Source organism: Podarcis liolepis (genome assembly GCF_965112155.1).
Source record: "Podarcis liolepis genome assembly, chromosome: 1".
Classification (NCBI taxonomy): domain Eukaryota; kingdom Metazoa; phylum Chordata; class Lepidosauria; order Squamata; family Lacertidae; genus Podarcis; species Podarcis liolepis.
This window is the reverse complement of record NC_139554.1, coordinates 98,108,072-98,135,791: the sequence shown is the minus strand read 5'-3', so window position 1 is coordinate 98,135,791 and position 27,720 is coordinate 98,108,072. Positions and strand designations below refer to the sequence as shown.

Below are 27,720 nucleotides of genomic sequence, written 5' to 3'. Positions count from 1 at the left end.
ACAACCAGCCTCTCCCTGCCTGGATGGGTTTAACCAGTGACTGCACTGTAATATGTGATGGGAGCAAATTAGCTGCTTGGCTCTGACTAGCAGTTGGGTAGCCATAATGTTTTATCTCCCACAATACATTGTCATACTCGTCAACTGACCGGGGGAAAACAGAATATCCTTTTTTTTTTTTCCTGCAAGAGGACAGTGGCCCAAATGGCTGTGTTATTTCAGGCAGCATTTTTTTTAGACATGGCATGCCTACACATGCATTTTGGGGTTCTGTGCCTGAGAAAAAGTTCTGTCGGGGGCCCCACAAACTTGTACAGGTCACATAACTCATGCAGGGGTACAAGCCCAGAAGATGGCACCCTGGATTTGGGCAGTGTCGTTTGGGAAGGGATGCAATGCCCAGCATTCAGTGCTGGGTGCCAAAGCCTTGCATTGTGGGAGATAAAGCAAGGCTACTTCCTGTTGCTCACCAGAGCTGATTGGCTACCATCCTATTGCAGCATATGCCAATCTAGGGTGGGAGTATATGCAGTGCTGCCAAGTGGTGAGCACCAAGATGATTGGCAGTGGGCAACGGATAGTGAGGGCCCATATAAGTTTAGCCCTGGTTATTCCCATGCACATAATTTTGAGGCTTATACCTTGATATTTGCAAGTTTTATTTTGTTTTTGTTTTTTGTTTAACAAAATGCACTAAAAAAGATATCAACTAGTTGAGGGCCTAATATATTTTCTTTCATATAAGCAGTAACAATAATATAAATATAATTGAGTGTTTTTGTCCTGCCCTTTTCAATGTTGTGAGAAGGGGTTGCTGTTTAAGCACGCGCACACACACACGCACACACACACACACACACACACACAGAGAGAGAGAGAGAGAGAGATTCTATGGAGTTCAGTTAGTCACAAATTTCTCTGGATCAGGTGCTGGGTATTAGTGATGCTGTCTATAGCCTCATCCAGCCTGGTTCCTATGTGCATTCCTCCACAGGAGTTCCATCTTTCCCAGGGAGTGTAGGGAGAGATTAAACTTGGGGGGGGGTAGCAGTTGGCTTGCATGTACAATTCAGCTTTTCCACTCCATCCACAAGGAATAAATGCAGACTACAAATAAAGAGGAGGGATTGTGCAATTAAAGCAAATGGGATTTGATCTGAAACCTGCTGAGATTTCTTTCAGGGATAGCTAGGAAAAATCTAAGCAAAACAATGTCTTGTAGTGTTGTAAAAATAAAGGGCATATCGAAAGAAGAGGAAAAGGATGTCATCATGTCAGAGTGTTGCGTTAAACATTCAGTGGTGGTAGGCGGCAAACTATTCAGATGTGCTGTGAAAATTACTGTGGACCCAGGGAAGTAATAGCTTTTTGCTTCTGGGATGCAAAATAAATCCAGTAGTACCCAGTAGATGTTACTAGAACTGCTGCTAGGAGTCATCCTACCTCTCAGGGAAAAATGAGTTTTCTACAATAATTTATCTTGCCTAGGCAATAGCTACTAAAAATCTAGACACTTAAGGGGAAAAAATACTACAGGGAAGTTTTCTACGGAGTATTCAGTGACCTAGATATAACACCCAAAGGTAGACACGATGGGAAGAATATTTTAGATAATTTAAAAGATAAATGATTTCCAGCCTTGCTGATCCATACATTCCATCAATCTAGAATATGTTAAGCACTCCAAATCCAGATGATATATTTAGCAAGCAATGTAGCTCAGCAACAGAAGACCCATGAATCCCAAGCTATAAAACCACTAGGGAGAGGCCCGTGTTACAAGCCATGAATAATATTTGCATTCAATCACAATATCTACCGCAGATTACATCCCTTTTCTAACAAGGCCCTGCTATTTTCCCCTCCCCCCAACTCCACTTAAGCAATTGCACTTCCTTCCTGAGTTTTAATAGAAAAGACTAACAATCCAACTACTAAGTATCTAAACAGAGGAAAATGGCTTTGTATGTAATTGTGAGAGGATTTTGTAATGATTTAAATGTAGGTGTTCGGGTGATTACATTTCTATGTAACTATGCATTCTAAATAAAGAGACCAGCCTTTTCACAACAGTGACAATGAATGCTAGTGGCAGCCACAGGACAAAGCTTAGATATTCTTTCCAGCTTTGTTGAATGCTTTTCTTGAACACCACAAGATGTACTGATGGCAGCCAAGCTTAGATGGTTTTAAAATGGGATTAGACTAATTCACATTGGACATTCTGTCCAAATGCTTGGTTTGGCCTACTATTCAGGCCCCTGAGTACCGGGGTTGTTGCTGAAATTTAAGTTAATAGTCCCCACCCCCCATGGATGACCTTTTGGATTATGCCCATCTGTGACGTTTATGGGGCTTTGTCCCAACAGTTCCAGCCAGCTATGGATATTTGGTTATCTTTCTATTCTGCCAAACCACCTCAAATGTAGAAGTTCTGACTTATCAATATTTGCTCAAAATATGTTCTAAATATACTTTTGTTACATATCCCTAAAAAAATGATTGCCACCACAATATCTTTCACAAAACAATCTGCTTAGGACATCATGAATAATATAATAGCCAAGTATTAGATTTATAGGCATAGAATGAAGAGACACAATAATTATTCAAAGGTGAAAACAAATCAATCTTTATTAAAAATTTCTTTACATGTAATATATATTCATAATGTATGACTAGATGTTCTTAAGATGCTTCAATGTTTACTTCATTTGCACTTTTTCTTAAAAGGAAGCTGTTATATTCACTTCGCTGAGTAAAACCCAGATGCCAATGGTCCTTTTCATAACTCTGTCCAAGTTAGCTCTCCAATAATATGGTAGAGAACAAGATGTAGGGTTCTCTCTCTGGTCAGAGACTCACTGGGAGTATATAGAGTCTCACAGCTGTCACACACTGGAATCTCCACTTCTTGAGACAAACTGCCAGGTTCTTCCTGAAAAGTGCCTTCTGGTCAGGAATGTGATAATCAGGATGCATCCAAGAACATCTTGAAGTCTCTTGCTACTTGAGGCCAACTGCCTTCCACTGTCACTGTGACCAGAGGTTATTCTAGAAAACCACCTCCTTCTATTCCTTACTAGCCCTCACAGTTTATCCAGTCTCCTACTTAGGCTGTGCTGTTTAACTCCTCAGGCTCTTCCCTGCCTAAATTGCTTCAACTGACCATACTGACTCTGGACAATGTGGTGACCGCCCTTTTATACGACCTCAGTCAGGGCCCCTCTGACCAGTGGCTAACTGGCCTCTCAAAACCTAAGCTTTTATGTTTTCCTGCCCCGTTTATAAACTGACAGACCTAACTGTGAAGCACTAAGACCTATGACAGCATCTTTCATGACTTGTTTAGCAACATAAATGACAATTACAACAGCCCACAATAAGTTTAGTATACAAAGTAAACAGTTGGGCTTTCTGTAAATGCAAGTTTTTAACCTCTAACTGTTTACCAGTTCATAATCACAACAATATACATTTTTTTAAAAAAATCTACATAGCGTGTTAACAATGTTTTACCTCAGACTTTAATTCTCTATACTATCCATTGCACACAGTGCTAGTTCCACTGTAGCTATTGACCATGGAACAATGTGTGTGAAGTGCTCTGAACACTTGGTAGTGCTGTACAAATGTCAGGTATTAACAATGACTAAAATGTTTCTTACATTATTTTGGTTGTGTTCCAAAATACACCGTAGAAGTCTTCTGCTTGTTGTTTAGAACAGAAGATCAAGAAACAATCACTAAAAGTCACCAGTCTATAAAAAACATCAACATTCAGTACAGTACTAAATTTAGTGAGCTCTTTAACAAATATAAATATGCCTAGGGGACATTACAAAATTATAGTTCAGTGACATGTTTTGAATGCAGAAGATACCAGGTTCAGTTCTTGGTGTCTCCTGTTAGAAGAATCAGGTAGTGGGTTATGTAAAAGATATTTGCTAGAGATCCTGGAAAAGTACTAACAAAGTAAGATAACACTGGGCTAGATTGGTAAATAGTCCTGCCTGCCATAAGGAAGTATGTCCTGTTATAAGGAAACCTCCTATATTCCTAAGCTGCTAACACACACACACACACACACACACACACACACAAACACACACACACACAGATCTAATCATTTGAAAATAACTGTGAAATCATGCAGAATTGCCTAAAGAAAAGTGTTCTTGGGGGGCATTTACATATACTTATGTGATATTAAAAGGCATCTATTATTTCTTTTGAAGCAATTGCAATTTAGAAAAAGAAATCCTGATTTTCATCACATGTTAAGTAAATGTCACTTTTATGTATTTATCGCTGGAAATAATGTGGTTGCAATTTTAGGCCATTTACTGCTTGAGAGTTAAATGAAAGACAGAATTATTTGCAAAATATTTAAATTTGAGCCATTTTTCCTTTGAAGAAATGGCATGGGTTTTCTTTTGAAAAAAATATTATGAATTTCTTCCGCCATCTGTTCTTATACATCTTAATATTCTCACGTAGTTCAGCGAACTAGATCAGACCTCGCTAGTTGTAGCTCATCCACTTATACCAATATTGAACAGTTTCAGCCATGAGGAAGTCAGTGACAGTCCTAGAGTCATCAGATAACAATAACATTTTTTCTCTCTCTATCTTTGTGGGAGTATTGGAAGGGGAGCATGCCTGAAATACTTTAAGAAAACACACTATTAGGATCCTATTTCTTGAGAAGCAAATATGCCGGTATGGTAGGTCCCAAAAATCCATACAATAAATCTAGAGAGATAGCAGTGATGCATAAGCCCCGCCCCCTTGTATTGTGAGCACTTGCCCCACCCTGTATGGTTTACTATACATCGTCAAGCAGACTTCTCATTTCCAAACAATCCTACAGCACATGGAGCATGGGAGTGAGGTCACTAATGAATAAGAACAGTTCTTCTGGATCAGACCAAAGACCCAGCTAGTCCAGCATCAATGCTCTCACGCTGTGTCAACCAGACACCCATGGGAAGCCGCCTAGCAGGAGCAGTGAGCCACAGTGCACTCCCCACTTGCATATTTATCAATAGTCCCAATTTGATTGGGACATTCCGGAATTATGGAAGCCATACCAGCTTCAGATCCCAGGATGTTCTCTTTGGGCTCCTGAGAGAGTGCAGTCCCCAAAAGAGTCACTAGCGCAGATTGTGCTGGCTCCTTCATGCCTTTCTTTGTTGCCTCCCCACAGCAGCTGTGGCTGGAGCTGCAACAGCGGTACCAACAGCGCAGATGCCTCTCCTTGCCTGCCTGCCTGCCTGCCTGCCTGCTTCTCCCTGATGCTTGCCCATCCCAAAACACACCAAGAGCTACTTCTGGCTCCTCCTCCTCCAGTATAGAGATATGGAAGAATGTAGAGCAAACCTCTCGTAGCACTTTCAGTCTCCAATTGAAAAATTGGCTTTCTGCTCTCTGTCCTGATTCACTGGCCCAAAGGAGGGCTGGTGGGTGCGGAGATACCAAACAAGGATGTCAAAAATGACAGTGGTCCATTTGAATGCTTTATTAAAGAAAAGTGTCAACTTACAGCAAACACAGGATGGACACTGCAGCAAGGAGATGGCTTGTTGGCACCCAAGCAAAGGGGCCTACATTCTTTACACCCAAAGCAGCAGGACTTCCTTGGCCAGGACTTCCTATTGCTTCATCTGACCAGATGAGGTCATAGGTGGCAGCACCCCAAGCCCACTGGTAAGGATAGTATCATAAACAAGCCAATTAACTTATATCAAAGCAAGTGAATATTAAACATATATGTGATCATGATTACAACAACTAGCAATTAATTGTGGGCTATCTTGACCACCCAAGATGGCATTTGCAGGGCTTCCAGAACAATTCCCCTTTGGTTCAACACACACTCTCAGTGGAAAACTGTGCATCAGAGAAGGGAGCAGGGGTTCATTGCTGAGTGCCTAAGAGCCAGAGCAGCGCCTTTCCATGCCGTAGAGATTCAGAGTCTTCAACTGTTTACCAGAAGTTTAGGTTGTATTGTCACTCTACGCCTTTCCCCATATTTATGTCTCTACTTGCCACACATCCACCAATCAGTGCACTGTTGTCTGTCCCCCACCCCCACTCTCTCGGCGTGCTGACAAAACTCCAGGAGCACAGCCCCTAAGGATGAGCATCCCAGTTTCCTCTGCAGCATGCTGAAGGATATGCACAACAATAGAACATAGCCATCATAGCTAGTAGCAACTGATAGCCTTATCTTTTACAAATGTGACCATCCCTACCTTTTGTGGGAGCCCAACAGGCAGCTTGTATGGTCCAGTTCCCTTTCCATGCTGTCTTAATTTCATGTATAGAATAATGCCTCACAGGACTAAACTGATCTGTTTCTTCTCATTTTGTTTTTGCACTTAATCAATACACCCAATCAGTCCCTGGCCAAATGCGCCTAATTTATATGTTTACAAATGTACGGAAAAAATAATATTGCTAAAGACCTGAATGCCCTGGCTTTCTTCCCACTTTATCTGGCTAGTGATTTTGAAAGCTAGCTGGCTACTGTGTGCATTAAGGTAATGAAATTCAAAATGAAAATAATTTTGATGGATTGCTCTGTCTTTAGAGAACACCCTTCTGAGTAATTTCATAATTATCCAGATAATGGGAACATTATCTACCTGTTGTACCTTTAATGTAACATATATATGTGTATGTGCATTTATCTGTAAAAAGTCCAATATTTTACTTATGCTGTCATAAAAAGGCAGTTCACAGCTATTTCTTCCTTAAGGTGAAAAATAGCATTCAGGATACTATGGAAACACTTTAATATGAGCAAGGCTGCTGCATATGTGTCCATTATCCTCACTCGCAGCGTCAAAACATTTCAATGTTTCTGCAAGTTGTTTGCATGTTGGCTTCCAGTGTGATTAGGAACTGAACAGGTTAAGTACATTTGTGTGTGTTTAGCCTTGGACTTGGATCTTGGGAAACAGATGTGTAAGGAAGCTGGGAAAACTGACTTCACTGTCCTCTACACCCCAGCAGACTCTCAGCCCATTGCACAGGCTCTCCTAAAGGTCATGGGACTATGAGGAGGACAGAGAGGAAAGTGGGGATCACAGAAAATAATAAGAAAGTAACACTGATATTCAGAAACTCCACCTGCACAGGTTGCCTGTAGCCAGTTTTGAGGAATTCCCTTCCCTCACAGCAACCTATGTCACAGTCCCCACCCCCATTCATTGAGGTCTTCTGACCCTCAAGGGAGCCTTTTTGTGCAGCTGTGTGAGCTACTAGGAGGGTGGGGAGGAGGTTTCTCGGGATCCAACCTCTGAAGAATGAGCACGTGGTGTTTGGGAAAGAGGACAGTAGGTACAATCCTGATTCATAAATTCACATATAAATTTACTGGAAGCTTCAGCTAGTGCTCTCTGACATCTCTTACAGATTTCCATAGCTATTCTTTCCATAGTTTCACACCCTGGTCATAAGAATCAAATCATTTTTTTCAGTTTTAATTATCACTGATCCTTGAAATATATTAGCAATAATAAATGTAGTATTCTATATCCTAAAATTCTATTGCATCATCTACATGTTTTATTTTCCTTTGTTACCTTGCAGTCTCAGCTTAAATGAGTAACTGGTACTTTCACCGCTGGCACTATTTCTATTAAAGTCATGAATGTATGTAGTTCTGTGCTGTCATCACATATTTCACAAACAAATATTATCTTCTAATTAGAGTTGAAACAAATATTTACATTTTTGATTCTGGCAGGCATCAGACATGAAATCTCATAAGCTGTCCACTGTGAAATACTAAATACCACTGAATGTCAGCTGTCAAGAACAGTCAAATATTAATTACTACTGTGGGCCAATGATAAAATGCCGAATGCCTTTTCATCCCATGTCAGCTCTCAAAAACTGTAAAATAGCAATCAACTGCATAACTTGTGACCAACCAAAGTGCAACATAACCCAACAGACCTGTATGACAGCCCATCTGACTAGTAGGCCCAGTGGGCTATATTCAGGGCGAAATCCAATGCTATGTAAGTGGACTTCTACTCAGAGAATGGGACCTCCCATTCCTCTGCTCCTACAACCTGCTTCTGACCATGAACCATTGGATTCACTGTCAGCTTGGTCACATGGTGTGCAGGTTGTGTTTAAAAGTAAGGGTAAAGGGACCCCTGACCATTAGGTCAAGTTCTGCCGGACTCTGGGGTTGCGATGCTCATCCCGCTTTATTGGCCGAGGGAGCCGGCGTACAGCTTCCGGGTCATGTGGCCAGCATGACTAAACCGCTTCTGGTGAACCAGAGCAGTGCACAGAAACACCATTTACCTTCCCACTGGAGCGGTACCTATTTATCTACTTGCACTTTGACATGCTTTCGAACTGCTAGGTTGGCAGGAGCGGGGACAGAGCAACGGGAGCCCACCCCGTCGCGGGGATTCGAACCGCCAACCTTCTGATCGGCAAGCCCTAGGCTCAGTGGTTTAACCCACAGCGCCACCTGCGTCCCTCTAGGTTGTGTTTAGGAATATATAAATAGATGGACTTTCCAGAAGAACCTCAAGGGTACATCTCCATCTATCTGATTTAGCAGGTCAGTTCGGGAGTTATAAGACTGGTATGATTTAGAAAGAAACCAATTTTATTTATTTATTTTTATTTTAAACTTGCATCCCATCTTAAGGAAACTGTACGAAAACTGCTCATCCCCATTTACATGGAGCATGTACTGACTTGGAAAGCAGCAGTATTGAACTGAGCGTAGTTCTGAGCAGACATGCTTAGTATTGCACTATTAGTAAATATAGAGACTGGGATGAGAAAGGAGATAAAATGCACAAAGCAGAGGTTAAGCAAAGAAAGCTTCACTTTAGGCTTCAATAGAGTACCGTGGTACCTTGGGTTAAGTACGTTCCGGAGGTCCGTTCTTAACCTGAAACTGTTCTTAACCTGAAGCAACACTTTAGCTAATGGGGCCTCCTGCTGCCACTGTGCCGCCGGAGCACAATTTCTGTTCTCATCATGAAGCAAAGTTCTTAACCTGAAGCGCTATTTCTGCATTAGAGGAGTCTGTAACCTGAAGCGTATGTAACCTGAAGCGTATGTAACCCGAGATACCACTGTATAGAGGGGGGGGAAATTCTCAGTGGTACAGCATGCCACTGCTTAAAAAAATAATAATTTTGGCTGTTCCAAATATGGAGGTTTCCCCCTTTTTGTTTAAAACTGACATACAGTGGTACCTCTAGTTACGAACTTAATTCATTCCGGAGGTCCGTTCTTAACCTGAAACTGTTCTTAACTAGAGGCGTGCTTTCACTAATGGGGCCTCTTGCTGCCGCTGTGCCACCGGCACTCGATTTCTGTTCTCATCCTGGGGCAAAGTTCTCAACTCGAGGTAACTCTTCCAGGTTAGCGGAGTTTGTAACCTGAAGCATTTGTAACCTGAGGCGTTTGTAACTCGAGGTACCACTGTACTCAGTTTCTCCCACCCTTCCCTAAAACTGCCTCCAAAACGTTCATTCTAATTTCAGGTGCTGCAGAAAGTTGGAAAGACATACTAGGGAGGTTGCATGAGGAAACATGTCCACTTTCTTGTCAAAAAGATAGGAAATGGGGGGGGGGAGGGCAACAACTCTTTCTTTCATCTAGCTAATATTATATTTGGTCTGGTTTGTAGGAATGAAGAAGAGCTAATGATGTCCCAGCAGCATCTTCCAAATACTTATGCATAAATAGTTTTATGGCACCATCCACGGGATGAACATTTTAGGACAAGTCAATGTGTGAAGAGTAGACAGCTGCAAAGACCCATATATATCACGTATTTTGTCAGAAATTGGAGTACTCTGCTGTTATTAACTCCCATCTGGCGTGTTTACATAACTGAAGGATACCACAGCAGTAGTAAGGGAGCAGGTCTAATGGCTGGCATGTGTGCATGGTCAACAAACATAATCACCACCATTGCTATGTCATCATCGGCAGTTTTTACTGCTACTACTCTAAACATTATTTAACTAGCATGAATAACCAAAGAACATTTAATTTTCTACTGGGACATAAATCTACTTAATATCCTCTGAATTTAATGATAGGCAGGCCAGCACTCTCCACATCTGATTCAGAAATGATCAATGAAAATGGATTACTTCATTGTGAATTTGACAGGTGTCCAAAAATAATCATTGCTTTCCTCTTTTTACTGATTGTTTTCCAGTTGACAATGTGCATTTGTGATGTAATGTAATTCCAAGTACATGAGGGCCAATGCGCCTTCCAGCATTTTTCCTCCTACCTATGTAGGGAACATGAGGAGAGAAGAGTGGGATTTGGTGTCCTACCCAATCTTCATAGTTCCTTTAGGTTCAGCATATTCTACTGCTTTTCGATGCAATGTTACACTCACCATAGCCCTGAATTCTGATTGCTTCCTCCTGCTAAATGCTCTCTGTAGCTTTATGTTGCCCTTTTCATAATGAAGTAGCTGGCACGGAGAGGGATATATCTAGTGCAGCATTTGGGGAATATCTTAAGCATTAAATGGATTAACTAGAATTAAATGCTATTTCCTCTCACATCTTATACAGTTCAGAAAAATATCCTCTGACTTGCACTCCACCTCATCATTGCTGGATGCCAGGACTGTGTTTGCTTTAATGATTGAAGCTTTCAAATTCTTCGATCTCATTTTATTCAAATGCAGCAATAAATGGATTTAAATGTCAATTACACTGTTCTGAAAGATTTTCATTTGAAAACCAAGGAATGATCTGGACTCTGAGACAAATAAATAAGTCCTTTAATATGACATGAGTAAATAGATTGCTCTCACTTAATACAACCTCTTTCGCTATAAAATAACTCAAGATTTTAGCACCACTCACTTGGCAGCAATGAAGTCTTTGCAACAGTGTTTGCCACCGTTTTTATTCCAGCTAAACTTTTAAAAACATCTCACTGGTAAACTACCAGTGAATGCTTACACACACACACACACACACACACACACACACTACATGGAGATATACTGAGAAATCTTTGAGATTTGGAGAACAAATATATGTCCATTTTTTACTAGAGTAACTTGGAATTAAATCCCATTAATTGACTGGAAACGAATTCTGGATGTCATTAGGATTGAAACTGCATCCTAATCCATATCTGCCTGGTTCATATACTGGTTCCTGTGGTTATCACACATAATTGTTTTATATTTTAACTGAAAAAATAAACTATGACAATGCATACAACAACAACAACAATAATGAAACAGCATTTTATACAGTGTATACACACACTCACACTCACACACACACACACACATTCATTTTAAGACCAATGAAGGTTCTGGAGAAGGGTATAGCCTGAAGAGGGTGCTAAGCGCTGGATAGAGAGCTGGACTGGAGGGCTATATTTGACCCCTTGTGCCTGAGGTTCTTCACCCTTGCTCTACACCAAAATTATAAGCAGTTTAAGTTTTTTGAGAAAGAAAGATAAATGGAAAATGGATATAGTTAAGAGGTTTTGTTGTTTAGTCGTGTCCAACTCTTCATGACCCCATGGACCAGAGCACGCCAGGCACTCCTGTCTTCCACTGCATCCCGCAGCTTGGTCAAACTCATGTTTGTAGCTTCAAGAACACTGTCCAACCATCCCGTCCTCTGTCGTCTCCTTCTCCTTGTGCCCTCCATCTTTCCCAACATCAGGGTCTTTTCCAGGGAGTCTTCTCTTCCTGTGAGGTGGCCAAAGTACTGGAGCCTTAGCTTCAAGATCTGTCCCTCTAGTGAGCACTCAGGGCTGATTTCCTTCCAAATGGATAGGTTTGATCTTCTTGCAGTCCATGGGACTCTCAAGAGTCTCCTCCAGCACCATAATTCAAAAGCATCAATTCTTCGGCGATCAGCCTTCTTTATGGTCCAGCTCTCACTTCCATACAGCACTACTGGGAAAACCATAGCTTTAACTATACAGACTTACCGTAATTCATTCCTCTGAATTTCCTCATTGACACAGAATCTGAACACCGAATCTGAATGATCTGTGAATCATTTGAGGAGACTGAGTGAATTAGTTGACATGATCACAGTCACATTGGAAGCCACCTTTTAAATAGATGTCATGTATATACATGTACATGCAAAGTTCATCTGGTGAATTTGAGTAGTACATTGAGGTGATTAATAATATCATCATTTACCTGTTTTAGACCCTTAAGCAGTAGCAGCTGCCAGGACATTGTCCTGATCATTTCTTTGTAGTTCCTTCCTTATTTCAGATATTGTGATGTATTGATATATATTGATATATTAATATATCACTATGTTTAGCTGGTGATATACCACACTATTGAAAACCAGTTATCACCCAGCCCTAGTAGAAACCTGTTAAATTTTAGCATATAGTTATACTTCACTAGAAGGACGCACTACACACACACACACACACACACACACACACATACACACATCCATATGTGGAGTGTTGAGCAGCAGTGCATATAAAAACATGGCCTCTGACATTGTTGAGTGCCCATACCATGTCATTTTCTCTTTGACAATTTTGTTGACTTGTTCAGTCTTCTTGGTTTCCCCCTATTATTATTTTTAAAAAAGCCTGGTTAGGTTATAGATTCTCTGTGTCACAAAAGAAATTCAGAGGGGAAACCCAGAGAAGCGGTTAATAAAGAGGCGAAGAGAGATAAATGGAAAGATGGGACGATATCTTACACTCTTGTAGCAAGACTCCTTAGACTAATATAATTTTTCTATACTCTCCCGACAATTTAGATAAGGCGTATGCGGTGTTGGTGGCGTATGTTTCTAGTTTAAAGTAATGAACCACAGAGCACAATACGTCAGAGAAATGTTTCTTTGCAGACATTTTTCTAAATGAAGGATGAGCTATTCAGAATGTGCTACTGAATGTTAACGATACTAAAGCTATACAAATTGAAAATTTATTGAATTGTCTTAATAATGAGATGCATTCTTAAAATTATAGAGTACATTGTAAAGCTGTGACAAGAAAATAGGAAGCCAAGTGGGGGAAATATTCAGCATGGCCAGTCAGAGCGGCTCATAATGATCCAATGGTGGGTAAATGCCCAGGTAGAAGTAACACAGAATTAATTGTGAACGGGACTGCTAAAGCATCTGTCTATTGAGGCATTTCATTATTGAGAATGAGAGAGTTTCTAACTCTCATGGGTAGAAGGGCAATAAAAACCCTCTTCAGTCATTTGGTACCCACTGGTTTATTCTCCACTGGCATCAATTTGATCAGACATCAGCTGTCAATCACACCATTCACACCTACCACCCAGTGGAAGGATAGCCAAATTTACATGGATAGGCAATGGATAGGGGTGTTCCCGAAACCATTTGTGGCTCAAAGGTAAAAATCAATGCTTCAAGTGTGCTCACAAATGGAATACAAGGAGGGAGCCAATAAATAATGTCCAATAGTGGAGTCACATGCTCCAGTAAACACACCCCAGCCCAAATTCTGGCTGCAGGAGTTTGTTCCAACTGTGATTTCCAAACACTTTTCAAAGGCAGACTCATGTCAAGCCAGTTGTAATAATTTAGCCTGGTTGTCACCAAAGCATGCAATAATGTTTCCAGTCATATAGAAGCACTCTGGCTACTTTCCTGATCTACGGTTTTCAGACCCAGTGATGCTGAAAACTAAAGATAGGAAGAAAAGCAGGTTTCAGATTCCTTGCAAGAAGATAACATGAGTAATACTACCCCAATTTACAATTATAGCCAAGTCAATGTTTCAAAGGAATATTTGCAGGTAGATCCCCCAGCATTAAATGCTACTCTTTAATAAGCACACTTTAAATAAATAAATAAATAAATAAATAAATAAATAAATAAATAAATAAATAAATAAATAAAATATTTTCTATACTGCCTTTCATCTGAGGATCATAGTATAAATATAAATATAAAATACAATATAAAAACACAAAGATACATAATATAATACCAAACAAAACAATACACACACACCCAATTTTAAATTGTTTAAGTACTAACCAAAGGCCTTTTCTGCAGCACACTTGCCATAAATAATAAACATTGTGGCCATGGCCCTTCCCTTTGATTTTTTTTAGCTACAAAGACATTGACGTTCCCCATAATACCAAGCATGCAACTTGGCAAATACTCGTATTAGGAGGAAGTCACTCCAGCTGTAGCTCATTCTGCTTACATATTTCCAAAGATGCATGACACTTTAAGGAAGGAAGGAAGGAAGGAAGGAAGGAAGGAAGGAAGGAAGGAAGGAAGGAAATCCAGTTTGGTACTGCATATGCAAAACACTTTGTGGAGGGGAATATAAAGTCAACTTGACCTTGAACACTGTCATTGGTATTTCCTCCCATCCAATCCAATATTTAATTACTTGGTAGGTTAAATAAGCAAAATGAATAGGTCTAACCAGCTCCACCTCTGCATATAGATTTATGGTATATAGATTTAAAAGTATTGATTGATTGCATGAAATACAATTTGAAGATATGAACCATGACCTTAGACAAACCTTGCAGTTTCAACCTTTCTTTGTTAAACAAAAAGTGCCACTTTAAGAAATAAATTAAAAATGCTGCCCTGATTCTAATTTCTATTAACGAAACCTACTTTCTTCTCAGGGGTTGGTAAATTATGTAGTGCTTCAAATGAGAAATAATGTGATTATCCTGCCGGCAAAAGTACAGTTCAGAATTAAATGGAAGAGGAAACTGGAAATTTATTCCAACACTAGCAGTTTTCAACAGACATCCCCATGTTATGGTTCCCATTGCATTTTATTCATCAGTTCAAAATCTCACTAGGCAATCTCTATAGTGCACACAGTGGTGAAGACCCAACTGCACTATGGATATTCCCAAACAACTCCATTTTGTGGTGCATTAATGCTATAAGCTGCCCCCTATGGTTATAGGGAAACGTATAGAGTAGATGTTTAAAACAAAATAACATACAAAGACTTTGGTAAGGAATCAGAAATTCAACTGTTACTGCCCGCTGTCAGTAACACTGATGTAGGAGAAAATTTCTTTCTGAATCCATTGTAGCACTAGGACCTCCATTGTGCTTGATTTCTGCAGGATGTGCTACTGGCTCACTGCAGTGTCGATTCTATGCATTAAATCAGGGAAAGTACTATGCAGAAGAGAGCTGATGCATGGATAAGCCTGCCTTTGAATGGCAGCTTGATTTTGTAAGGCTCTTCCAGTCTTGAAAGCCTATAGCCTTATTCAGAAAGGGAGGGCAGGGATGGTATTGATGGAAACAGGCCTCTGCCATGGAGAGGGGTGACAGTAAGAGTATATTAAGAAATAGCATGCATTTCTAGGTCTCAAAAAGGTGTTTATCATATGCACTATTTTGCAAACACATCAAAATCTGGTAAAGACATAGCCCAGTGATAGAGCATCTGCATGCAAGCTGGTGGGTTCAGTCCCCACCATCTCCAGGAAGGGATGAGAAAGACTCCTGTCTGGAGAGATGATTCCATTCAGTGTTGACAACATTGGGCTACAATGTTCGCACTTAGATTCCTACGGTCCTATGTAAAAGATCATCCTGACAACATCTTTTACAGTGTGTTTATATAATTGTGATAATTTGAACTGGTATGCAAAGCTGGAAGGTGCATTCTAGTATCTTTCTCAAGCCATTTTGTTGAGGTTCACCCTTAAAATCGACCACCTACTTCCACTCAAGTTTTTATTTTACTAATTAACACTCACGTGTGTATTATAGAAAAGGGGGAAAGGCATACTGAGAAAGCAGTTGTTTTCCTGATAGAAATTCTCCCCCTTCTAAGATGCTATTAAGTTAGATTGAAAGGGGTGACATACAAGAAAGAGCCTGTATCACACTTACTTATTTCCCCCTCCTTCAGGAAGGATTTTGATAGGCAAAAGAGGAAAGGGTTACAATCTCTCCACAGCACCACTTCCCCAATCAAACCCACAAGAGATCCTGACCACATATCGCCCATGTCAAGGCTGTCCATGCCACTAGCAAATGTTAAATACTTCCTGTTACTGATCCGTATTTCTTTCTGTTTAGTGTCAAGGTCCACCCAAAGTGTGACTGACGTACCAGTGAAAGTCACCGGGGATGTTAAGGTTTCTTCCACTCAAGATGACTTAAAGAAATCAAATAATACTGATTCGAGACTCTCAGAAGTTCACATCTCCAAACCAGAAACAACTTTCCTTACAGCTCGATATCCTATCACTGTTGATATTCAACCACTAGCCAGTGAAAGAGTGGAACCTTGGCCTCAGGCATCATCTGTGAAGAAGCTGCTTTTGAATTCCAAACTGTTTCACAGACGCATTTCATCAGATGAAGCGAAAAATAGCACCCAGAGCCTTCTTCTGCACCATGAAACAACTCATCGAGGGGCATCCCAAATCTTATCACACTATAAGAGTCATGCCCAGTCACTTGCCAGAAGAAATGTTTCCACCCAACAGAAATTAAATACAAGGCCACATGCTGATTTGCAGACTCATACCTCATTTGATGGACAGTCTTTTGGGAAAAAGTCTCTTGGGACTTCACACACTAGATCTGCTCTTGCTTTTAAAGCAGGCCGCCCAGGTACTTCTGTTTTAGCAACACCATTGGCCTCCTCATCCCATCTGAAAGCTACTTTTTCTGGTATAACCCCACAAGGCCCCATCCGCCCAGCAGGAGCGTCTACAAAAACAAGGATTCCAGTATGGACATCTTGGGGCAGAAAGCCTCATGCCTCCCCAGCCAATCATTTGGGCCTTTACACACCAATTGATAGGTTGCTACTTGAGAAGAAAGTCACCTGTGCAGATACACCATGTTTCAGTGGTGTGCTTTGTGAGCCAACAAAGGACAGGGAATTCAGATGTGGACCCTGTCCATTTGGATACAGCGGTGATGGAATTGAATGTCAAGGTAAGAGACGGGAAGAAAGTAGTGCCTGTGTTAATATTTCAGTCATTTCAAGTGCTGAGTTGGTGTTTTACTTATATAACACATTTACAGTTACAGTGTATGTGAGTATAGTAACTCATTTAAGTATATCTACTATGTGTATATAGGTCAGGAGTCTGAGTGTACAAATGGGTTTATAATCTTTATTCCAATTGCCGTAATGTATCAGGAACTGTGGTGGGATATAAGACAGAATATAAATAGAACAAATAGTAAATAAATAAACTGTTGCGGTCAGAGTTGGTGAGGTAGATTCTGCCACATCCACAAAGACCACACTGCCTAATTTGCAGCAGGAAAGCTATGCAGATAATAAACTATGAGTAGAGGATAAAGGGTAAAATACAGTGGTGCCCCGCAAGACGAATGCCTCGCAAGACGGAAAACTCGCTAGACGAAAGAGTTTTCCATTTTGGAGGTGCTTCGCAAAACGAATTTCCTATGGGCTTGCTTCGCAAGACGACAATGTCTTGCGAGTTCCTGCTGGGGTTTTTTTCCTCCCCCCCTTTTTCTAAGCCGCTAAGCCACTTATCAGCTGATCCGATCAGCAGATAAGCCGCTAAAAGCCGCTAATAGCGCTAATCCGTTAATCCGTCAATGGGCTTGCTTCGCAAGACGAAAAAACTGCTAGACGAAGAGAATCACAGAACGGATTCTTTTCGTCTTGCGAGGCACCACTGTATAGCTTGTTGGATTGATGTGGCTGAGATATGCCTATTCAGTCACTGTTTCTTTATTCTAAGGAACAATGAAACTTCCCATGGGACATTTGTGCCAGTGGAAGGGGAGGAAGCTGGGTTGTTGTTTTTTTGCAGATTTCTACTTCCTCCATATTTCATGAAAAGGTGCTTTGGAGGTTGAGAAATTCTGAAACAGTGCAGAAGTTGGCACATGGAACAAGGGGAAGGGAGAATTGGTGAAATTTTTCTCCCTTCCTTCCTTTACTGGGAGCCTACACTGGATTGGAATCCCTTCCATGAATGGAAGGAGCCCTTCCATTTGACAAAGGGCATGTCTGGGTCCAACATCCAATGGCTCCAACATCATCTCTGGCTGTTTTTGATTTTCCAGAATCATGGATCATGTGCTGATATACTAGCAACTGCTAGACAGTGCACTCACTTAGGAGCAACTACTAGGAACAACTATTTGGTATGAGAGATAGAGGGAGAAATGTCTGAATTCACAACATTTAGAAGTAGAGTCTGCTTCCTTCAACAAGTTGACCAATGAAATTTATGACCAAATTACTTGAATGAAAAAATGGGAAAACGTCTATTGTCGTCTGTAACACTAAAACAGGCATAAATGAAACTAACAGAATGTACCATATGTCTATTAACTATACAATTACTCACAACCTATATTGTACCAAATTATAACTTTACTTTTAAAATCTTCCACTGGTAGTCTGGAGGTAAGGAGGGGATAATTGTCCTATGACCTGATATACATGTCTCCAGAGATATAATCACTGTGTTGCATTATGAAAAAGATGATTAACTTTCCTGCTTAAATTAGCACATTAATTAGACAATTTAAAGGAGCACGGTGAAATAATGTTATACACAATTACGGGAGACTGGGTATATTCCTCTTTCGAAATTCTTCTTGCAAATTAAATTCATCATTTTATTATTAAATAACCTGTGCTATTAATCTAATTAAATTTCTATATGTATGAAAATCTATTTGTCCAAAAAATGTAGCTTCTTCACCTGCTGTTCCTAGGACTTATCTAACCCCATATATTAGGCAGGTTTACCACTGCCTATTTCAAGTTTTCATATATGCACCTGAAAATAGATGCTTATAAGTCAGATGCTAGTTATTCATGGCCATAGGAAGTGCTAATAGGTTACTTTGTATATTTGGTTATTAACTACTTAAACTCTGTTACCTTGTTCTATTAAAACAAATTACAGTGGTGCCTTGCAAGATAAAATTAATTCGTTCCGCGAGTTTTTTCATCTAGCGAATTTTTCGTCTTGCGAAGCACGAAATCCCATAGGAATGCATTGAAATTCAATTAATGTGTTCCTATGGTCAAAAAAAGTCAAACAAAGCCAAATTTGGTACAACAAGAGTTTATTAAGTGCTCTTTAAAGTCACACATACTGTAAAGAGCATTTCAAAAATTGAAGGAACAATAAATTAAGTTTCTAAACATGACAGAAAAACATTTAAAAATCAACAAAGTGTACAGTACATTTTCTAAGACTCTGGGGGACAACTTGAAGAAGGTTCCTCTTCCACTCTTTGCTTCTAGCTGAAGAACCGCCTCCCCAACTGTTCCCCCAGCCACCCACCACACAGAAATTCAAATCCAGAATTTTTTTAAAAAAACAGCAGAGTGGCCCAATGGTCACAGAAAATCATAAAAATCCAGGAAAAACACACACAAGCTTCCAGATTCTTGCAAACCCCTCCCCAACACCAAGTCCTTGAATTCCAAACACCCCGACCTAAAATCTAAGCCCCCCCAAAAAAAGTTTTAAAAGTTTAAAAGAAGTTTGGGATAAGCTTCAAAAATCACCAAAGTCTTCAAAAACCTCAAAAAAGGCTACCACACCGCGTTCTATGAGTTGCTCCTCAAAGTCAAGTCGCAACTGTATTAATGGTGTTAAGAAAAAGGAAACAAACTTGCAAGACGTTTTCGTTTTTCGTCTTGCAAAGCAAGCCCATAGGGAAATTCGTCTTGCAAAGCAGCTCAAAAAACGGAAAACCCTTTCGTCTAGCGAGTTTTCCGTCTTGCGAGGCATTCGTCTTGCGGGGCACCACTGTACACTGTAGTTTGTGAGGTACTTTTTCATTCATAGTTAATATTTTAGTTTACAAAATACACTTCAGCATTTTTTAAAAAACTGTGTGACAGTTTTTTTCAATCAGCAGATGCTGATTGTCCCTTTTGAATTAATACAGATTGCTTTTTTATTTATTTTAAGATTGACCATGAGGGTTATTTATTGTTTGTTAAATGATTACAGGAAAATAATGGACCAGTTCCTTCCCCCTAGACACTCAGCATTCATAGAAGAAACAAAATCAGTGTCAAAACCAACACAGTGACATCTAGTAAAATTATATAGACAGACAGACATATACACATGCACTATTTTCTGTTCCCCAAATTTAGCCATTGATTTTCCATACAGTGTGAAATCTTTAGTCTCCAAACTATATTCCCAATTGCACAAAAGTCTACTCCTTTAAAATAAAGACAATCCATCATCCACCCACACTAGAAGCCTTCCACGCAATTAAAACCTTTCACTGGTTTCTAAAAGCTCAAAGTTTACAGAAATGAAGAAAAATAACACCAGACCCTAATCATGCCACATACTGTACATTCAAACATTTCCCCGATGTGGCCCTTGATCTTCTGGTGTGTGAAATCCTTGGGCCCAGATAAATTAATCTGGTAACAAAAACCAAACTCCCTGTTTCAAAATTTCCTTTTCCCACCTTCCTTCAGCCTTCTGTGCTAGCAACAGCCTCCACAGATACAGTGGTGCCTCGCAAGACGAAATTAATTCGTTCCACAAGTCTCTTCGTCTTGCGGTTTTTTCGTCTTGCGATGCACGGTTTCCCATAGGAATGCATTGAAAATCAATTAATGCGTTCCTAGGGAAACCGCCTTCAGACCGATCTCCCCGCAGCCCCTTGCTTCAAAAGAGGTCCGGGGGCAGCGGGAAGCGCTTCCCGCTGTCCCCGGACCTGGGCTGCGGGGAGAAGATCGCTTCTCCCCGCCGCCCCTTGCTTCAAAAGAGAAGACCCGCTGTCCCCGGGGCAAGCTTCATTTTGCGAAGCAAGCCCATAGGGAAATTCGTCTTGCGAGGCAACTCGAAAACGAAAAAACCTTTCGTTTTGCGAGTTTTTCGTCTCGCGAGGCGTTCGTCTTGCGGGGTACCACTGTACATTATTCTTATCTCACCCTTCTTCGTTTTCCCATGCCATCAAATCCCTTCACTTCTCTCTCTTCCTTTCCGCTTCCCCCCAGTTTTGTGCTTCCAGAATTACAGAAGCATTTTTCCCAAATCATGATAATTTTATGAAATTGTTACAGGAAAAAAAACCATCACACACACACACCAGCTAGGGCTCTGTTCTGTGCCTCCTATTCTCTCTTTTAAAAAGCATTTACACAATTACTTATTGTATCACTCATGTCATATCTTGGGTAGCTGCCACTGATTTAGGGCGTAAGGAGTCATGAATATTCTACCTATGCAGGATCTGCAAGTGAGATATCTGTAGTGCTTCTGAAATACAGTGCAGTGCACCAGAATACGTGCTGCACTGAATAAAAAATAGGAAAAGGCTCTTGCCGTTTTCTTTTTTTCTTTATGACATGAAGTGTTTGTGTGTATCTACTCTTCTCAAAGAACCAACAAAATATCAAACAAGCCTTATTTTAAGTGGTGGTTAAAGTTGGGTACCATTCCACTTCTTTCAGGCTGATAGAACTGAGTCTGGCCTAGCAATCCCATTTCCATTTTTTAAACCCACTTCAGTGACTGCATTTAAGCACAGTTTATTACAAGGACATGGACAGACATTTCTTCTTTGAGGTACCAGGTGGCAGACTTTGTGATAGCTCAGGGTGGAGTCTGTTGCTTTTGCATGTCAAAATGTGAATATTAAAAATTAGGTTTTTAGAATATTTTAGACTGGATATTTTGTTGTGTCTGCTTGAACTAGCTAATCTTTAAGGATAGTAGTAGCAGCAGCAGCAGGAGGAGCAGTAGTAGTAGTAATTGCTAACTCCTGGTGGTGAGAGCCAGGGTGCTGAGGTAGAGTGTTAAAACAATAAAGTAATGCAAAATCCTACAGTAATGTTCTTGACAAATAAGGCCTTCAGAGAACTGTAGAATACAGTAAATAAATGTCTTGTGGAGGGAATAAATTGAGGATAAGAATGTTAAATGTTGAGTAGCACTTGTGCCTGACAAAATTAACTTTTCATCATTATGAATACATGCAAGAAATAATTGTATTTTGTATGTAATTCCTCTCCCCTGAGATTTATACCGGTGGCATATTTACAATGGAATATCCAGATAGATGTACAAAGATAATGACTGTGGCTTTGTTGCCCAAAGGAAGATTAAAATGAGGCAACTTTTCATGGCTGAGATAAAATGTTAACGCTAGTATTTTACTAGTTTAAATTTCAGTAATAAATTCAAATGTCTTAATCAAATGGGCCTCATACCTCTCATCTGTATTCATGACAGCTTTGAGCTGCCATGCCTCAAAGTTTACATTGCCTAATATGGTTCTTAAAATATTGTGGTACGCTTTACTCAAGCTTATTAGAAACAGCAACCTCTATTGGACAAAGGCTGCCATCCATTTGCCACAGTTGTGTTAGCTTTTATTATAGGCCGCAGTCCATAAACCACATAATCTAGAGTACCTCCTTCAATCATATCATATGCAGTTAAATGGTGAGAATCACTGGGCTTGTCCGCAGGCCCCAGACATCAGGCTTTATTTTATTATGTAATTATTCTAGATGTTGATAAATAATTTACTATGGCTATTATCCGCCAGGCACCACTCTTGTTCATGTACATCCATTTTAAATAGTGATTGCACAGCAACAGCACTTGATGGGACTGTGATCAGTAATTACATGAAACTCTCTAATGACGTCTGTGGTCTGTTTTGAACAGGTTGTATCTCCCTTAATTGTTTAATTAGGTGAAGTAAAAAACCGAATGCAGCTTCACCTTCATCAGAACGCATCCAGAGTAACAAGATGAATGTTGCATAGGCTGTTTCATTTATGCTAATCATAGTTTCAGTAATAAATCTACCGTTAATTTTTATTTTATTTTACATAAGCTGTTTGTATTTCTGAATGCCAAAATAAGTGCAACCACACAGCACTGATTTTTGCGAGTATCCCAGATGCTATGTAGGAGAGGTCTGCAAATATGGCCTGGTGTTTTATTTTTTAAAAATAAAAGTGATTTTTAAAGATCTGCAAGTTTATTTCGATGTAAATTACACTTAGTTCAGTGAATTCACACTATATGAGTCCTTGAGCACATTGCATTTATAGTTTTACAGGACTATCGTGATGATTCTTATCACATCATCCAATAGAGAAATTGGATGGAAGTGAACTAAGCCACTCAAAAAGAAGGCAGTGGTTTCAACATGTTTGGGAGACTCACTATATACAAAGAAGACAGTGAATTAAAGAGTTAAATGAAAATGATTATTATTATTTAATTAAAAAACCCTGAAGTCCAGAAAAGATCTTGGAGCTTCCAAGTCTTGTGAATGTTGTTCTCAGTTGAGCAGATAGGAAATGATACAGTAACTTCCCACTCCCATCTCCACCTGGATATAGAACTTATTTGTTTCTTTTCTCTCCCCCCCCCCTTCCCAACCAAAACACTGGGCAGTTCCATGATTTCAGCATAGCTGTGCTTGGGTTGTAGTGTGTCCATCCAGAAACAAAAGTCAGCAGTATAGACAGGAGCTTCTGCACTTTCTTTGTTCTTGTATAATATGGAAAATGTGATGCATTTATTTTAGATCCTTAAACTTTTTTTTTTACTCACTAATACCTACATGCTCTATTGCTTTTCCAGTGCCTGTTAAACACATTCCTTTTTCAACAAGCCTTCTAAAATGTTTATCCCAGTTGGTATATGTTTTGGATTTCAATTCATTCTATGAATGTGCTGTTGTCGTTCAAACTGCTTATATAAAGAGAATTGGTTTTATATATGTAACTGTTTTATGTATGTTATTAGATTGTGTGTAGATTGACCATTGTGGTAACTTGTGGGGAGTTTTGCATGGAAAACTTTGGGCTGGAAATCTAAATGAGCCTTAGCTGCTTTCCCAATCTAGAATGATCAATTAGGGGTGATCTGAGAATTGAGCGGAGGTATCAAGAGGTGAACAGAGGAGTGAGATTTCCTCTGTTCTTTGCCATTTTAGCTGACATCACTTTTGTTTCATATCTTTCCCCCTTCAACCCCCCCCCTTTTCACCCCTGTAACTTGCATTTTTTGTATTAAACAGGAATCTCCTTAGGCTCACAAGAGATGCCTCCCCATTCACTCAGCAGTTTCCGTGTTCTCACATTAAAAATGGGAAATCAAACGTTGTGGTGACCATATCATCACTCCCTGATATTTTAAAGGCCACTGAAACCAAAAAGCATTGAATCCTTATATGGTGGAAATAGTTTGGAAAAAGCTTTACTTCGATATATATTTTTTGCAATAAAATTGTCAATTTGCTGAAATGATGTTCTCCTTATTACTATTTTCTGCCAACATAAGAAAATGTGAGCAAAAATGGGTCATTTTATTTTTAAAAAATAAGTTGTGGAGAGTTTGTAGGATGGGAAGAAAATTGTCACATAAGAGACATGAGCAGGCTTTGGAAAGCCATTTAGTACTAAAAAAATTTTTTATTATTGGTGACAGCTTGCTAGTTATACTTTATATATCTTTCTTATGTTTTCTCTAACCAGGATGTTCACTTTTCAACTCTGGCTTCCTAACAAGCAGCAGATTTCTTTTAATTTCATATTCTGTATAAATGTGTGAAATAATAGGTGAAGTGATTTGGCATGGGAAGTGAAAAATGCAGTGCCCTTCACAATTTAAGATACGATGAAAAGAGAAAGATGACTCACAAAGAGAAAAGAAATACATAATACTTGGTGAAATTTATGCCTTACAGGGACAATGTGACAGTAGTTGTTAAAATAGCTAACAATTTTCAGGAACATCCCCACCCCAATATAACTGACTGTATCACTTCATAAAACAATAGCTGCTTCGACCATATACTATGATATTATTTGGATGGTTACTTATCTGCATCATTATATAAAATGTTCATCTTCTTTTCATTTAATGGTAAAAATGTCGAATGTGTTGCAACTGTTTTAGGAAAGGTGTAGGTGGATTTCACTGAACATTGCAATTCAATTTTTCTAAAATTTGTACTAATTCATTCAGAATCACAGAACTGTCCAATTATGCTGATCAATATTCAGAAGCCAAATACTGTGGCAGAAAGGGGATGGCTTCTCAACTGGGTTTGTACCTTAAAAGAGAGAAGTAGTATGCCTTGTAAGATGGGTCCACCAAAATATTAATGACTTAAAAGACCTTGCAGATGGTTGCGCTTCGAGGCCCCCAAGCCCTTCCCCTGAAAATAACTTCACACTGACACATAATTTTAGTTTAAGTTATTGGGCAAAATTTAGGCCACAACTTTATTGATTACAGCAAAGTGAGTGGTGTTGGCTTAGGCATTGGCAACAGACTATAACTGACTCTCTGGCTGGAAGTCTGAAAGGGTAAACACCAAACAAGGGAGCAACATTGAGGAAGACCAACGAAGCTCACCCCGGGGTTCCTGTGGTCCTGACATGGCCCTAGCCCCTCAAGCGGACTTCGGACAAGATCCAGGACCCCCAGATTCCTTTACCGGAATACCCTTATTCATGGAGGGGCAGGTGATGGCCGCACCTCCCCTCCCACACACTTCAATAAGCCAATGCCTAACCACCAATTGTGACGATTGTTAAGTGGGTAGGCGAAAACCAAGTGGCTACATCCAATCTGCCAAAGGGAAAAAAATCCTACCCAGCCCCTGCTCCAAAGCAGGCGACCCAATCCAAAGCAAGGCCAAAGCAGCAGCACCTAAAATTAGGGAGGGGTGTGTGTTTGGCAACATGATGCAAGTTCCCCCAGTTATGCTGTGCTGCCACTTTTATAGGCCCCAGAAATCATACCAACCGCCCCGATTGGCCCAAACAGCCCGGCGCAACCCTGGGGCCCAATGGTTAAGGCTTGGGCCACGCCCAGCAACAACTCTCCCAGCGGGGGTGCGCGCAACCAGGACCCTCATTAAGGAGGATCCCATATATCAGAGTACAGGCACCTGAAACTTGAGAAGGAGCTGAATTTCACCAGCCCAATTTATGCCTTAAAAATAAATTGATTAAGCTGCAGGTCTTTCTGAGGCTTTCAAGGTAGGTGGAAACCAGACACCACCACCACCACCACCACCACTACTACTACTTCTTCTTCTTCTTCTTCTTCTTCTTCTTCTTCTTCTTCTTCTTCTTCTTCTTGATATCATGGCAGTTCATAAGATAAAAACACAAATAAATAATTAATACAAAAACCAATAGCTCCCTCCCAAAATAACCCCCTCTCTCACAGGAACGCCCCACCCTTTCATAATTCGTCTGTTTCCTAGTACATATGGGGTTCCCAAGAGAACCCCTGGGACAGTGTTTTGGGAGAGGAAAGGAGGAATTGTTCCATCTAGCAAGCTGAAATGCTTCCCGTGGTTGAACAATTGCCTTAACATCATCCTGAATTGTTCCCTTCATCTCTAAGACGCCACCTCAAAAGCTATTTCAGATTGGGCAAACATGATATGTAAAGATGCACATCTCTGCTCAATTTTTGGGTGGGTGGTGGTATGGGGATGTTTCATTTTTGCTTCTGCCATCTGTTTTATTGGTGTTTGGCCTTAATTTTATGGTGCTGATTGATTTATTGTCAATTGTGATTTTAATGTTATTGTTTTCTCCTCGCCTGGAACTCTTGAGTAGGCAGACGTCAGATATCGCAAACAAATAAATATGGGCAATTAGCACTCTCGTAATGTTTCTGAAATACTGGTGTAACCTTCAGATGCTAGGAGGTGGTGCTGATGCAGCTATTGATGTCCTCTCTTCTAATCATTGACTTCTGCTGTTACTGCAAATCTTGAAGGTTCATATTTTGCAGTCGTGGAATATAGAAAAATGCTATGTGAGAATAACGGAGTGCAGGTCACTGGGGCTCCTGATTGTAGCTAACCTATTATACTGTATCAAATCTCTAATTATCTGCTTTCTGTATTTTAATGTAGCATTTTGTGATCCCTCATGTGAGAATGGAGGAACATGCATCACTCCAAATATCTGTTCCTGTGTTTATGGATTTGTGGGTCCTAGATGTGAAACATGTATGTGCATCTGTTTTTATTTTGCCTTTCTTGAATTTAATTATTTTCTTTGTTGACATCCCTGTATTTTCAACATATTATCCTAGAATGCAGCCTACGTTTAGTTTTCATAAGTAGTAGTGGACACTGTGATAAGGCCATGCTGTTCATCTGACCTCTGCTTGATAACATCACTGCTGCTTACTGGGAGTTAGAGAGGAAGTGGTGGTGGTGGTGGTAAGGTTGGAATTGTGCAAACACACCAACAGGAGCGGCATATTGGTTCTGCTGGTACATTTGCCCTGTGCCAGTGCCTGGTGAGTAACAGTAAGATGACTGAACAGAGGCCTTTTCATTTAGGCCTTATTATTTATACTCTGCCCATCTGGCTGGGTTTCCCCATCCACTCTGGGCAGCTTCCAACACAATATTAAAATACAGTAATGCATCAAACATTAAAAGCTTCCCTAAACAGGGCTGCCTTCAGCTGTCGTCTAAAAGTCTGGTAGTTGTTGTTCTCTTTGACATCTGGTGGGAGGGTGTTCAACAGGGCAGGTGCCACTACTGAGAAGGCCCTCTGCCTGGTTCCCTGTAACTTGGCTTCTGGCAGTGAGCGAACTGCCAGAAGGCCCTCGGCGCTGGACCTCGGTGTCCAGGTAGAACCATGGGAGTGGAGACGCTCCTTCAGATATACTGGACAGAGGCCGTTTAGGGCTTTTAACGTCAGCACCAACAC

The 27,720-nt window shown here is 40.2% G+C and overlaps 1 protein-coding gene across 1 annotated transcript in view; it reads left to right on the top strand.

The window, feature by feature from the left end:
- LOC310701736 (von Willebrand factor D and EGF domain-containing protein-like) overlaps positions 1–27,720 on the top strand; it is a 202,255-nt gene that overhangs the window by 135,756 nt on the left and 38,779 nt on the right. Inside the window, exons 22-23 of the mRNA XM_083493050.1 lie at positions 16,089–16,958; positions 26,910–27,005. Of these exons, the coding sequence (XP_083349176.1) occupies positions 16,089–16,958; positions 26,910–27,005 (966 nt within the window). The remainder of the gene's footprint in view (positions 1–16,088; positions 16,959–26,909; positions 27,006–27,720) is intronic.